Source organism: Carassius auratus, linkage group LG30F (genome assembly GCF_003368295.1).
Source record: "Carassius auratus strain Wakin linkage group LG30F, ASM336829v1, whole genome shotgun sequence".
In the NCBI taxonomy this organism is placed as follows: Eukaryota; Metazoa; Chordata; class Actinopteri; order Cypriniformes; family Cyprinidae; genus Carassius; species Carassius auratus.
The window spans coordinates 4565088-4581004 of NC_039294.1; the positions used below are offsets into that span (position 1 = coordinate 4565088).

General features: G+C 37.3%; 1 protein-coding gene across 2 annotated transcripts in view; it reads right to left on the reverse strand.

The window, feature by feature from the left end:
* pole (polymerase (DNA directed), epsilon) overlaps positions 1–15917 on the reverse strand; it is a 31667-nt gene that overhangs the window by 1883 nt on the left and 13867 nt on the right. For both annotated transcript variants that reach the window (XM_026240684.1, XM_026240685.1), the window contains exons 31-49: positions 15077–15286; positions 14738–14950; positions 11713–11856; positions 11407–11547; positions 11042–11195; positions 10789–10895; positions 8807–8983; positions 8494–8717; positions 7963–8183; positions 6656–6860; positions 6096–6269; positions 4928–5053; positions 4640–4772; positions 4315–4519; positions 3453–3584; positions 2973–3166; positions 2426–2626; positions 2094–2219; positions 1869–1958 (exon numbers count right to left, since the gene is read on the reverse strand). In XM_026240684.1, coding sequence (XP_026096469.1) covers positions 1869–1958; positions 2094–2219; positions 2426–2626; positions 2973–3166; positions 3453–3584; positions 4315–4519; positions 4640–4772; positions 4928–5053; positions 6096–6269; positions 6656–6860; positions 7963–8183; positions 8494–8717; positions 8807–8983; positions 10789–10895; positions 11042–11195; positions 11407–11547; positions 11713–11856; positions 14738–14950; positions 15077–15286 — 3177 coding nt within the window. The remainder of the gene's footprint in view (positions 1–1868; positions 1959–2093; positions 2220–2425; positions 2627–2972; positions 3167–3452; positions 3585–4314; positions 4520–4639; positions 4773–4927; positions 5054–6095; positions 6270–6655; positions 6861–7962; positions 8184–8493; positions 8718–8806; positions 8984–10788; positions 10896–11041; positions 11196–11406; positions 11548–11712; positions 11857–14737; positions 14951–15076; positions 15287–15917) is intronic.

A 15917-nucleotide genomic window follows, 5' to 3' on the forward strand; every position in this document is an offset into this window, starting at 1 on the left:
TTCTAACAAACATGCTGCTTTTCGGTTTACAAGACATTAATTGATGGACTGGTGTGGTTTACTTGTGGATTATTGTGATGTTTTATCAGTTGTTTGGACTCTCATTCTGACGGCACCCATTCACTGCAGAGGATCCATTGGTGAGCAAGTGATGAAATGCTACATTTCTCCAAATCTGATCCCATGAAGAAACCAAACTCTTCATTTTTTTTTTTTTGTGGGTGAACTATTATTTAATGCATCCTTCCTGAATAGAAATTTCTTTCAAAATTAATACATAATTTGAAGAGTAGTAATGCTAATACTTCCACATGTTAGTAATTTAATTTAAAGGGTTAGTTCGCCCAAAAATGAAAATTATGTCATTAATAACTCACCCTTATGCTGTTCCAAACATGTAAGACCTCCTTTTATCTTCGGAACACAGTTTAAGATATTTTAGATTTAGTCCGAGAGCTCTCAGTCCCTCCATTGAAGCTGTGTGTACGGTATACTGTCCATGTCCAGAAAGGTAAGAGAAAAATCATCAAAGTAGTCCATGTGACATCAGAGGGTCCGTTGGAATTTTTTGAAGCATCGAAAATACATTTTGGTCCAAAAATAGCAAAAACGACGACTTTATTCAGCATTGTCTTCTCTTCCGTGTCTGTTGTGAGAGAGAGTTCAAATCAAAGCAGGATATCCGGTTCGCAAACGATTCATTCAGTTCACCAAATCGAACTGAATCATTTTAAACGATTCGCGTCTCTAATACGTATTAATCCACAAATGACTTAAGCTGTTCACTTTTTTTAATGTGGCTGACACTCCCTCTGAGTTCAAACAAACCAATATCCCGGAGTAATGCATGCACTCAAACAGTAGACTGACTGAACTGCTGTGATGAACACCGAGCCGAGCCAGATAACGAACAATAGACTGACTCGTTCACGAGTGAAGAACCGGTTGCATCGGTGTTCGGATCACCAGTAGTTCTTTCGGACAGTTCAATTCAATAAACCGGTTGAAGAAAACGGTTCACCGGTTCTTTTGCGCTCGACGTAATGGCGTCATTTGCGATGATTGCCCTTGATTCAAGCCTTCGGTTTACCCGCACCCATAACACTAGCACAGAATCAGTTCAGAATCAATCACCAAAAGAATCAGTTCAGTTCAGACGCTCTGTGTGTCGGTCTGCAGTATCATCAGCTCCTCGGTTCTTGAATCGGACGCGTCTGACAGAAACGGTTCTTGACTCGTGAACGAGTCAATGTTTTGTTCGTTATCTGGCTCGGCTCGGTGTTCATCTTCAGTTCTCTCTTCACAGCAGTTCAGTCAGTGTACTGTTTGAGTACATGAATTACTCCGAGATATTGGTTTGTTTGAACTTAGAGGGAGTGTCAGCCACATTAAAAAAGTTAACAGCTTAATTCATTTGTGGATTAATGCGCATTAGAGACGCGCACCGTTTAAAACGATTCAGTTTGATTTGGTGAACTGAATGAATCGTTCGCGAACCGGATATCACAAACTGCTTCGTTTTGAACTCTCTCTCACACAGACACGGAAGAGAAGACAATGCTGAATAAAGTCGTCGTTTTTGCTATTTTTGGACCAAAATGTATTTTCGATGCTTCAAAAAATTCTAACTGACCCTCTGATGTCACATGGACTACTTTGATGATGTTTCTCTTACCTTTCTGGACATGGACAGTATACCGTACACACAGCTTCAATGGAGGGACTGAGAGCTCTCGGACTAAATCTAAAATATCTTAAACTGTGTTCCGAAGATAAAAGGAGGTCTTACATCTTTGGAACACCATAAGGGTGAGTTATTAATGACATAATTTTCATTTTTGGGCGAACTAACCCTTTAACATGAATACCTTTGTGGTAAAGCTGAGGTTGAAATCTCCAGCACAGGTACAGTACAGCGGCATGTTTGCTTCCTTCACACCTTTGCATTTGGAACATTCCTATCACGGGATAAAGGACCATTTACATAAGTGAACGTCAATGGATCTGGGACATTTAACATTTTACTATCAAACGCCTTCAAACCCTCTGAAAGCATCAGAAACATGGTAAATAATACTGTTTGTGTCCCTCACCAGGTCTTGTAATGTGTAACTCATGAGCTTCTTCTGGAGCGCCTCCACCAGGGCCATTTCTATGGACTCTGTGTCGTACTGGGCCTGACAGTTAGAGCAGAACCACTGAGGAAGAACTGAACCATCCTACATAGGTAAAAAGGAAAGAAGAGCAAAGTGAGAAGCCTTTTTTAGCTGGCTTAATCAGACGACAAAGGTCTGAACACCAAGTAGTATTATGACTTTCAAAAAACCACTGGAATCCGTTAAGCAAATGTAAACACGAATGAGCAGCAAATCATTATCTGCAGATTCAAATGAGAGATAAACTGTAACAAGAGCCCTGTTGTTACCTGGGAAACTGCAGGGTCTTTGCAGAGGTCAAGGTCACGACAGAAGTTACACTGGTGGCAGATGACCTCTGGCAGGATGTAGGACTTGCAGGGGTCACGGAACTGGGCATCCTCCGAAAATTCTCCAACATCCACCAGTCGCAAAAGATCTCGCTTCAGTTTGTTCACCTGATTGACAATGTTGGCATCCAGAGAGAGCACCTGAAGGGACGTTACAAACAATATCAGACAGGTGTGAGGTCTTCACAAAAATGTACTCCACTGTTCAAAGAGTCTCTTATGCTCTGCAATTTATTTAATCCAAAATACAGTAAAAACAGTAATGTTTAAGCAAATCTGAAACTTCAGCAATGTAATCATTGCTGAAAACACTTGCTGCTTAATTGTTTTTGTGGAAACGGACACTTTTTTTTAAACATAAATAGCATTTATTTGATCTAGAATCTTTATAAAAGTTTTTACTGTTACGGTGTGTTTATGTGTTGTTAAAGTTGAAAACACAATACTGCAGTATAAAAACACAGGAGCAGGAGGTGCGTGTTGATACCTGGCAGACGTATTTAATAAACTCCAGAGCTGGGTTGTTGAGGGGCAAGTGAGAACCAGGAAGAACAGGAAACATCTCAGATGGGAGCGTAACACTGCGAGTGCTTGACACTTTCTTCTGAATCTTCTGAGTGATGGTGAAGAAGTTCTGTGTGAGTTCACTTGACACATACTCCTGAGAGAATGTAATCAAACCTACAACAGCACAAAGACGAGAAAAATAATAAAAACACTTAAACTATCTCTATTTTGATTTTAATACAGTGTACATTTAGAAAGAAACTGATTTTTTTTCAATATATTAACTTTGAAAATATCAACTCGAAAATTTGAAATTAAAATATTTGAATCAAACAATAGTGCAAATAATTAATTAGGATTAATTTCATGGAAAGTGTATTAGAGAATACATTCATAAATAACCCATTATAAAAGCATTCACTCAATATTTCAGACAAAGCTGAACGGATTTATGTCTTACCAGGAAGTGCACTGACGTCCCCAGTTGGCTGCTGGGATGCTTGGGTCGCTCCTCGTCTCTTAATGGGAGTAGCACCAGGAGCGTTTCGCCGAAGCTCTTGTTTCATGCTGTGATAGACCGCTGCAATGTAGGCTGCAAACAACCAACCAATTATAATGAAATGATGAAAAATTATAATAAAATTGACAAAGGGCTACACCAAAAAAGAATCTAAATCTGTGCATGATGATAAAACTTGTCATTATGATTCATAATGTATTAAAAAATTTCAGGTTTCATGTTTTTATGTTCAAGGATTGTAGTGCTGGACAATTTGACCAAGATTTTGTGATTGTATATCAACTTGACTATAAAATAATTTATCATTTTTACTTCTACTCAAAGTAACTAAATAATAAAAAAAAAGAAAAGAAACATTACTATAATATTTCTTTGTGAAATAAAAAGTTTATTATTTAATAAAAAAAATTATATTTGTAATTTTACAGTTGCAATGAAAATCCCATATTTACGGATGTCTTAATTTCTTCATTTTTAAACATTAAACCATCAAACCTTTATTTTGATGAAAAACCACAGAGAGCCCTTAAAGCATCTCTTTTGTTGCTAAAGGTTTTATTTATTACACATTTGGGAAGGTGAATGTTAGAGCAACCCAAACTCACATGGAGCTTACATGTAAGAACTTAGTTACAATTGATAATTGCACTAAGCCATGCTGCAATATCAGTTTTATTTAGATTATTTGTGCAGTCCTAAATCATCCTACATGAAACAAACAATGCAAACTTATTATAAGGCTGAACAATCTGACAGTGAGAGGAATTTTGAAGGGTCAAACAAAGTAAACCTGTAATATTACCTGAAATGATCACAAGAAAGTATTTCTGACAGGATGCTGTCTGAGGAAGGTACTGCATGATGTTCCAGTTACTTTCAATCAAGTCTTCTACATCATCTTCCCCATCCTGTTCTTCATCCTCCCCTTGGTTTTCTTCATCATCTTCCTCTTCCTCACTTCCATCCTCCTCCTCTACATTCTTCTTTTTCTTCTTTTCATTGCCATCCTAGAATGGATAAAAATGTGTTAAAACTCAACTTGAGATAAAATACCTACAACGCTTTTTACACTTAAAAATTAATAACTTATAAAGAGAAACAAGCCGTTTCTAGGCCCTGTGCTTTACCTCTCCATAAAGAAGGCTAGAGGGCAGCTTTCCCTTCACTCCTCCATAGTTAGTTGGATCCATCCACAGCAGAAACTCCCAACAGCGTGAGAATGTGATAGACAGAGAGTGGAAGATCTCCTTTGAATGGATACTAGTGCCGAGAAAAGACAGGAAGAAAAAAAGTAAACAGAAAATGAATCCAAATAATCTAATACCAAATCCGGGACTTCAGACTTTCACCCTGCATAAGAAACTAGGTTAAGAGTCTAGACAAGAATGGGATTTTTTTTTAAAAACGTTTAAAACCTGTTAGTGATGTACTCCACGTATGCAATGGCGTCGTCAATGCGCCGTTTCTTAGTGCAGAGGATGAGACGGTTGAAGTTTCCATAGATCACAGATGAGCCCAGGCGCTTAAACTCTGCCACAAGTCTGACATGTTTAGAATAAGAAGTGTGAACAAAACATGCACCACATGGTTCGATCAACACCAAAGCCATGGGTTTAACTGATAGTGTATACTTTGTGGCTTTGGACAAAAGCATCTGCCATGTTAAATCAAATGCAATTAAAATAAAAACTAAAAAGCTATTTTAAAGGGATAGTTCACCCAAAAATAAAAATTTGATGTTTATCTGCTTACCGCGAGGGCATCCAGGATGTAGGTGACTTTGCTTCTTCAGTAGAACACAAATTATGATTTTTAGCTTCAGTCATTGCAGTCTCGCAGCCTTACAATGCTAACAGAATCTATGAGAATAAAAAAAACTTGCACAGACAAATCCAAATTAAACCCTGCAGCTCATGACGATACATTGATGTCTAAAGACACAAAACAATCAGTCTGTGCAAGAAACTGAACAGTATTTATATGGTTTTTAACTCTGATTCATGCAGTGTCTGAACTGTTAGAACTCTTGTGAATGTGCGTCAAAGCAAGCGCGCCAGGCATTCTTCTTCTTCTTCTTGCATTACGGCAGATCACAGACTTAAGTGCATTACTGTCACCTATCTCTCAAGTGGACCACTGACACTCTTTATTGAGATTGTAGAGAAAATGTCAATGGTTCATTTGAGAGACAGGTGGCGGTAATGCACTTAAGTCTGCGATCTGCCATAAAACAGAAGAAGTCGTCATCTCAGACGCCTACTGCTGTGAAGCATGTTCACAAGAGATCTAACAGTTCGGACATTGCGTGAATCAGAGGGGTTTAATGTGGATTTGTCTGTGCATGTTTTGTTTTTTTACTCTCATAGATTATGTTACCATTGTTCGGCTGAGAGACTGCAATGACTGAAGCTAAAAATCACAATTTGTGTTCTACTGAAGAAACAAAGTCACCTACATCCTGGATGCCCTCGGGGTAAGCAGATAAACATCAAATTTTCATTTTTGGGTGAACTATCCCTTTAAGACAAAGTTCTCAAACTGCATATAAACTAATAGAGCAACTTTCTTTAACCACAAACTTACTGCAGGAAGATCTTCTTCATCATGTTGAGGAGTGTGCGGTGCAGGGCCGGGTCGTACAGCAGAGAACTGGGTGATCGTAACCACCGGTAAAAATGCATCACCTGGTTATCAGCGTAGACGTTATGATACTGCGTGATCTCTCGGACCCAACCGACCACCATACTCTTCAGAATCCTGCATGTGGACAGATATAAGTGTTAACTAGGGATGTAACAATAGCAAAATCTCACAGTACGATATTATTGCGATCCACGATACAATTTTAATTGGGATATTTAAAATTCTGTACATTTTAAGGTTAAAGAATTCTATCTAATGCACTTTGAGAGTTCAAAATTAAGAGCTCCATCCCATGTTATTAACTAAGAAAACTTGAGTCAGTGAATTGCCTTTTACTACTACACTCATGTGACCCCAATAATATCAAGTTTTGCCATCGCGATATCACAATATTAATAATATTGTTACATTCCTAGTGTTAACCTCTTTTGTACACACAGTTTTTGAAGAAAAACAAGATGGATTACATTTGTTGGCTTTACTCATTTCTACATGCATACCTGAATGTATTGGAGCAGAGCGCCGTCTCGTCATAGCTGGCCACTGTGTTTGCTCCCTGATTCCCTGACATCATTTCCTCCAGAGATGCATGCTGAATGACATCAAAGCTGACGCCAATGCTGGCCCCGCCTTCCATGTCGTTAACATGCTGGGACTGCAGAATGGTGTTTACTGCCAAACTTTGAATATCCAACTCCACACAAACTGGAAAAAAAAAAACAAAGAGCAAAAACTTTTATTTACTTATTTATTTTTTACTGATATTCACTTTTCAATCATTTTTTTGAGGCCATTTGGTAGGTTTCTAAATAAAAGCAAATACCAACAACACTTAATACTGTAGACTTAATGTCATTCAAGTGTACATTTAAAACATTTTTGGTAAAATTACTACCAAAAAACCAAGCCTACAGGTATGTAGAGATCTTTGCTACATTGTTTAAGTTAAGCTAAAAGGTTAAAGCCAAAGCTTATTTCATTATTTAGTCATTTTATTTCACAATAACAATTTATATCATGATAGTTATTTTAGTGTTCCTGTAGCTCAATTGGTAGAGCATTGTGGTTGGGGATTCAATTCCCCAGGAACACATGATAGGTAAAAATTGATAGCCTGAATGCACTGTAAGTCGCTAGGGATAAAAACGTCTGTTAAATGCATAAATTTAATTTAATTTAAATTAAGTTAAATTAAATTAAATTTTAAATTATTTAAAAGTTATTTTCTTTGTTATTAATAAAAAGAACATTGATGCAAGTAACAAACTAAAGGACAAATACAATAAAACAAAGACACTAATTAAATAAATAGGGCCCTATATGAATATCTGTTAGATTTTTTCCCAAATTCCATAAATTTTTCTAGACTTTATTTTTAATGGTTACATTAAAGAATATTAATCAAAAAGCATGTATAATTAACTGAAATCATGAAACGTGCACAATCTTTTTTAGCAATTTATTAAAAGTTTAAAAAAAAAAATACATTTTTAAAGCCCTATGAAATACGTTTTAAATATTTTTCTCAATTTCAGTTTTGTTTTTCTCTGAATCTGTGTTTTCCATAAATTTTCTAGATTCCATTTTTATTTTTTCATTACATTTTAACACTGAAAAGCATTTCTTATTAATTTATAAAAATAATTTCAATCATAAATTAAATCATGTTTTTAAGAAATGCTGTTTTGTGTATTTACAATTTTCTGGTAAATAAATTCTAGTAAATATTTTTTTGGTAAATATTCCTTAAATATTGTTTTAGTAATATTTGTATTATTAGTAGTACTACTATCATTGGATTGCTTACCTGTTGAGTAGCAGCCATGGCTATTGATCTCCATGGAGCCTCTCTCATCACTCTCCATCACCAGCCTGCTGTCGTCAGCCTCTTTCCCCCCGAGGTCTGGACGTGCCGTAGGTGACAGCCACAACAAGTGGTTGTGCTTTCTCAGATGACGTGCAAGAAACAGATCTGATCCAAATATAGAAATGTCCTGAGGCAGATTTCCCACAGGCAGGTGATAATACCTGCAAAGAGAAAGGACATTACGGTACATGAGTCTACATGAATTCAGCTTCTCCCAGCATGCTCTCTGATGGTGATTTCTTTAGGGTTATAGGGGTCATTACATTAAAAAATTGCCAGTTTAATATAAAGGAGAAGAAGATGAGAAAAAAATGTCACAACAACAAGAACAAATCCAGACACCCATTTAAATTTGATTTTAGTGCTATTCTTTGTGTACCCAAATAAAGACAGTTTTCCATTCTTATTAAATAAATCTTCATAGTCAAATCAAGACAAAACCTCTTGTATGACAAAAAAAGTGTGATGTACCTGGCCATATCAAAAGCCTGTGAGAGGCAGCTGTCCAGGTTCAGGTAGTGTTTTATCATGCGACGGGCTCCGTGCCGCTGCCAGTCCAGTACATTGTAACTTATCTCATCAATAACATGAACCGGGACCACCGGGAACTCCTCCAGTACAGTCATGCCAGCCATCAGCCGCCGCAGCTCCCAATTAGACTGAACAGCAACCAGGGTCGGACCACGCCGCTCCTCCTGCGCACAATCAGAAAAACAGCCGTTATTCATCTGCTCAACTGTGCTGTCAGCTGTATTGTGCTTTAAATAACACGTTGAGGCCATACCTTGTAGTTGAGGAGAATGCGCTGCAGTGCGCGGTAGATGGCTTTGACGTCGTTTTCAGCACGCACTTCAAACATATGTTTCTCAGGTGGCAGCAGCTCCTCTGTGGTCTTCTCCAGGAGTGCTGTGCGCTCTGCTCCGTACAAAGAGCTAAGGTTCGGCATCTGATTACTGCGTACCTACATTTTGTGTAAATTTCAGTAGTGTCAACTGCATCATCATTTTACATTGGGTGTATCATCATATTAAAGCATGATTAATTAAAATCTAAATAGTTCAAGAGATATTATTAAACAGCGAAGGGTGCAAATTAAATAAAGACTGCTTTTACACACAAACTCAAAATATGGTGATTCCATTTTTTTTTTCAGAGCAGCTCAGCTCAGTTCTAAATTCATAAATGTCACAATACACTAACTAAAATTTGTTTGGGTTATTTATATTTGGGGATGCAACAATAACTAACCATCTAACCAAGTTGTAATGAGCAGCGTTAAGTAAGCGTTAAACTGTCAACTTTAAGTTCTATGGTTTAAAGTTTGAAAATTAAGAAATTAAATAAGATGTAACTAGGGATGTAATGATTAACCGCGAACCAGTTGAAAATCGATTTAGATGTCACAATTCAAATCAGTAAAGATGCCAAACAAACTGCATTACAATTGAAGTAGGAGTTTATATGAAAACATTTCTGAGGGGAACTGACTAGCTTAAAAAAAAAAAAAAAAAAAAGTTTACGAGGTATTTTCTTTTCCTCTTTGCTCTGAACGATGGATATTAAAGTAGTGTTCATAAGGAAGCTCTGCTATGTTTACAGCGGTAACACAGGAAACTGCTGTTCATAAGCCCCACCTGCTGGCAGACAGTGAATTTGTGTCTCATTCAGCTCAACTATTGTTTCTTTCAGACAATGTTTTATGCAGTATAATTACATAAAACTGAAGTCAGATCATTCCGTTTTTGCTTCAAATTTCTAAATTATACAGTATATTTTAGATTAAAAACCTTTTCATGCTGCATATATACTGCATCTTTGTTTGGATCATGATTAAAATGCAGTGGTTGCCTCTAATTTTGAATGGAAAGAGCACAGACAAAGCCCTAGTTTGTTCATATTAAAAGATTTATTTTACTTGTGTAACTTGTTTGATCTGGGGTTTGTTTTAAAATTTCAATTTAATTTTGTTATATTTTAATTTCTTAAAGAACATGCAGCAATAGCCTAATAAATGACACCTTTTCATTTACTGTATAATGTCTTCAATCTCATTTTGTAAAAAAAAAAAAGTGAGAATAGAATCGTGGAATCAAAATCATGAATTGATTCATGAGTTGAGTGAAACGTTGCATCCCTAGATGTAATAATTAATTTTGTATGTTTACAGCTAAAATTATAATTTTATTATACAGTGAAATATTCCACAACTTCAATTATTTTACTTAATTATTTTATAGTCATGTTGATATCTAATCATAAATTAGCCAAATCATGTAGTACTATAAACAAGAACAGAAAATGTGGAAAAATGTTTTTTAAAGAAAAATCACAATTAGATTAGACTATTACATTTGCTCTAGAATTTCATTTATAAACTCATTGAGCTGACATTTCAATATAACCTACAGTTAAGCTAGTACACTATATTATTCAGAATAAATGTGATCATTTGATTACAGTTAAAAAAAAAAAAAAAAAACTGGGTGTTGCCATTTTATCAAAGCAATAAGCCACAGGGAGAACAGGGGTTTTAGGTATAGAGTACCTTAACATTGTAAAAGTACTTTAAGGTGAACATCAGCAATTCCATACCACATTCTGTCTGAGGCACATGCATTTGACCATTTCCCTCTTTTTTTTTCTTTTTTCCTGTTCACTGATGTTTCATCACTCTTAGGGTCATCTTTTTGTATATTTTGGTTTGTTTTCTATTCATTGTTTCTGATTTGAGTTCACACATGCTTTCAGCTGAATTTTAGAGCTTACCGTGTCGAGAACAAAGATGCTTGCTTTGCGTTGGGATGGTATGAAGAGGCCAAAGAGAGCCTTATGGCCCTGACTGTGATGGTACAGATAGATGTGCCTTACACTGCCTGCAACACATTAAACACATTATATTTAACTCAAACAACTTGAAGCACATCAGCCACTAGGTGTGTAAGCATTGCTAAAGTGCATGTACGAATGTTTTAACCAATAATCAACAAAACTAAAAAAACACTGAAAGCGAATGAGTCACCTGGCTCGAGGTAGCTGAACTGGGCCAGGGATCTCATCTCTAGGTGCTCCAGGTCGAAGGTATCAGCCTCTCTGCCAGCCAGGTCTCTGACCACCTGTTTATTGACCATACACATGCAGCCCAACTGGACCAGAGCCCGGAACAGCAGTGGAACCTACAGGTCAAGAGACAGGCATAGGGAAATGACCTCTATTGATACTATAAATAAGGTCAATGCACCACAGAGCAGAAACCCACTCCGGAAATGTCTATCTGTGGAATACTGTATGTAGAATATTCCAGGCTTACTATCAAAATAAAGACAAGTTCCTTCATCACAACAGTCAAGAAAAGGCAATATCTCATATTTTGGGAAAGGCCCTTACCTGTGTCTCATAGACACCCTCAATATCAGGAGCTGATAGGTCAGCATTGATCTCATTGATGTGTTCCTGGTACATGTCCTCAGGAACAGCATACTGGTACAGATAATACACCACACCAGAGCGTGGAAGTATCCGGTTCACCTGGAGTTAAAATGAATCTAAATGAAGTTTGTCCCAAACCCAACTAAAGACTCAATACTTGCTTAAATCTTTAAGCAGCTGAATGAGCTGGCACTAAATTAACTAAAGAATGCTCATCGCACATATCATTTACAGAATTGGTGGTAAAAATGTTATACTGCAGACCTTTTTGCAATTAGCTCCCTCTTCTTGCTTGGGCACTTTCTGATTGACATAAAACACTCGTGGGATGTTGAGCTTCATGCAGTGCAGGTCACTGCCAATGACCGCCCACAGCTTATAAAAGCCTGGGTGACTGGTTTCAGCAATCTGGAGAAAGTGGATAAAGAAACACATCATGCGTTTTGATAGTACTAAATAGAACAAAACTGCTATTATGTTTCATAGTGTAGATTTCACTAGCATTCAAAAGTCTGGGGTCAGTGAGATATTTTTTAATTAATATTAAATTGGCAGTAAAGACTTTTGTAATATTAATATTAGGGCTGGGCAATTAATCACATTCGATTGTTATACACATCTCATCAGTAAAGCCAGTCCGTGATTAGTATCAGAGTATATTAGATCTGCATCGCCTGCTTTCAGATGGAGCAGCATTTACTAAACATAGCCGTAGTTCACTGACAAGCTACACAATATCATGTTCATTATCGCAGGTGATTTATCATGCGCATCTCTTTACTGATAAGTTAAGTTATTGTTTAATTAACACTTGTACATGGAAGCAGTTCCTGGCTGATGATGCTCGTGCGCTGGTGAGTCTCGTGAAAATCGTTTTTTTTTTTTTTTTTTGACAGGATCATAGGAAGCAAAGTTTCCTTACTTTAGCAAAAGGAAAACCAGCCTCCTCTTGGTTATATTGAAATCCTCTGACATTCTTCTTTACAAATCCTCGATTTGTATTTCTAATTCATGACCATTGTTTTGATCTCTCCGCTGTGCTTCCACCTTCGTCACTTCTGAGTGGCACATGCGCAGCACCGACCTCATACGCCATCTGCCCAGAACTGCTTCGGTGTACAACTGTTGGCGCAAGCTAGACTAAAGTGAATATTATGTTTTGAACAGAGTTTTTTCTTACAAAATAGACATCGATTCCCTACAGGAGGCCTTTGTTCACCCCCGGAGCCATGTGAGGTACCTTTTATTATAAATGGGTACGCTTTATTTAACTTAAATAAACTGCAACACTTGTTGACTGGCATTAAACAGTTTGGAAGATCAAAGTCAATTCGTCTGAAAGAAGAAAGTTGCATCTCAATAAATTGTTGTGAATGTCGTGGAAAAGTTAATTTATTTCAGTAATTCAACTCAAATTGTGAAACTCATGTATTAAATGAATTCAATGCACACAGGCTGAAGTAGTTTGAGTCTTTGATTCTTTTAATTTTGATGATTTTGGCTCACATTTATTCCAAACGTCACTGTGGTGCGCGTGTGACTGTGCTGTGCATTAAGTGAACTGCTTACATCGGCGCTGCTGCAGCAAAACACTGCTGCTCACATTAATTTAATCATGCTGGCTTCTGGTCTAGAAAATGTCCGATTATGATTTTTTGTGTTCCGGTAGGCCTAGCCTATTTGTTTTTAAAAATCTGGAATCTAGTGCATTAGATCATGACAGCGCATGCATGCAAACGAGGACGAGCGAGAGCAGCTTTGGCTAAATTTATTGAGAGGTTATTGCTCAGGTCTCATTCGGCACAAATCAAAATGTTTTTTTTCGCAATGTATTTGAATGTTAAACTATTATTTATAATGGAAACTAAGCTTGTACTTAACACACATTCGCACTTATACGGAAAAGATGATCCTCTTCATATGAGCAAAAACGTCCTTGGCATAACATCAGAGTGGACCGGTATAGTACGGTCTATTTAAACTGACCAGTGTAAGCTTTTAATTGTTTAGTTGACAGTATTTTATTAGAACAGACTGCGATGTAAGTTTGAATCGCTAGAATATACGTGTGCGCCAAGCTCCGACGCGATCGACATAAAAAAAATTAATTAATTAAAAAACATCGCAAAAGTGTTTACTTTCATTTGTGCACACTCACAATAAAAACAGAAGAGTTGTGCTCTTATATGGTTAGGAAAATGTTAGATCGTGACCATGCCTCTGGATGCCGTTCGAGATATAGCCTTCATTTACGTGGCTTTGTTCTGGTTTGTCGGTTGGTCATAAACTTCCACAAATTCAGTAACATTTAGGCATCGTTTCTTTTCCTAAATCTTTACAGTCTAGCCCTCTAAATTCGCAGGTTTATTTTATTATCTTCCACTTTTAATCACATCTCTTACTGTGTGTGGTAAACATGGGAAGGGAAATTAAAGATTTCATGAAATAAGATTTGATGAAATGACTTCGTTACTACATTTCTATTACTTTTTATGTTGAAGAACTTGTGTTGTTTCTATTTTAATGTACTTTTAAAGTTTAAATCACATTAAAAGCTTAATTTGTACACTGTAAATTAACAATGATGCATTTATATATGGTCACTGTCACTCACAGCCACTCACACGTGTTTTGCACATGAGCCGCACGCAGACCGATATTAAATCAGTTAACCAACCATCGACAGCCTTAATCGATTGGATCTCTTATCAACAATTAATCGATCAATCATTGACATCCCCTAAAATGTATTCAGTCAAGACTGGTGAATGATTTTCTTTTTTTTCTGTGATTAACATTAATGACAGGCAGTGGGTTTATTAGGCTGCTGGCTCTTTAACACTGAACGCACACAAAACTAAAAATACTGTACACGTGCGTTTTTTTCCCCTCATCTGTTTACATTCATTTAAGATAAAAATGGCTGTGTTTATGATGATATACTGACGTAGTTTTCTGCATACTGGTCGATAAATATGGAAGTCAGTGCTGGCCTGGAACAACTTCTTCTGCAGTGGAAATGCATGGAATGGTTCGAGAATGGACACAGGCTGGGAACCCGCACTGAGGCGACTGTTCTCTGTGCCCACGCTTCAGACAGGGTGCAAGTTATTTTTGTTCCTGCACTTAAAATGTTTTAAATTACATTAAAATGCTAACCCAGGAATTGTTAAACACAATTGAAATGCATGTGTCTTATCGAATTCCAGGTTATTGGAAGTTTGGAACATTCTAAAATGGAACTGGTTTGAGATCCCAACCCTAGATCTAAACTGCTAGTGTCACATACCTGTACAATTTGCCAGGGCATGTCTAGAATACTGCGGGCAGTTCTTCGCAAAAAGCTGCCTAGCCCTGTTGTCGGTCCACCACGGATTACGCCACCACCAGTTGGCTGAGATTCACCATCAACTAAACGCCGCCTCTTCCGCCGTTCTTTCCTCTGACGAAGCTGCAGCTCCCATTTTTTCTTATGGTAGCGCAACCAGACAAGAAGTTCCTCCTATACACACATATAAATATAGATGATTTTACTGTGGAGCCTTACTTTTATTTGACAGTACAGAAATACTGTAACAAAATCTAATTTCTGATCATATGTACAACACTGTTATGGTGCCTGAATTACCCGGTTGGCGCCGATAGTTGGTGGTGGCCCCAGTATTTCTCTCCAAGACTGTGTGAGTTCTTGCTCTTGAGACTCAGCCTGGCTGTCCTCTCCTTGAGATATCCTCTTCCTCTTTGTGCTGATGAGAATGGCGGGCTGCACAGGGCGCTGAGGAGCACCGAAGTCCTCCATATCAGGAGTCTCACCTGCTGGTAACGTTTGATGGGCCACCTTAGAGAGACAAAATATGTGCATATATAAGCAGCCAGCCAGCAAGTTGTGTGAAAAGTGTGTGTGACAGCTACAACATGGGATTAATCAATGCATGCTGATGAACTTTTATCATAGTTTATAGTTATATGGAAACGAAAGATGTTAACATTCAACCCGTTATTTTTCATCAGTAGCATTTTTTGTGATTTGAATTTTGTGAATGGGAGGTCCTCTTTTGCTGACCGGGTTTCAATTTGTTATCTTGTCATGTTTTACAAGAAAATCTGAAGATTTTGCTTACATATAACCTTTCACTTTTTAAGACTAAAACAAGAACAAGCTTTACAAAATGAAAACAAAAAGAATATAAAAGTAAAACTAAACTTGCTGTCGGTGACCGTTCTTCCATGTTTTTGTCCCACAAGAATACCGATATGTTCACCTCTGGTTTACGAAACGGTCTTTAACTTTAGCTTGAAAACCATCCATTGTTTCTTCAATACTGGTGTCATTTTTGCTCCATGCACCTTCGCGCTCCTACTGACGCGGCGAGTATAAACCAGGCTCTACACTCGAAGCACTGCGCAGCTCAAATGAGTTTCATGGTTTTGTTATGCTTTCAGTTTTGTTTGCCGTTAGATGTTTCTCA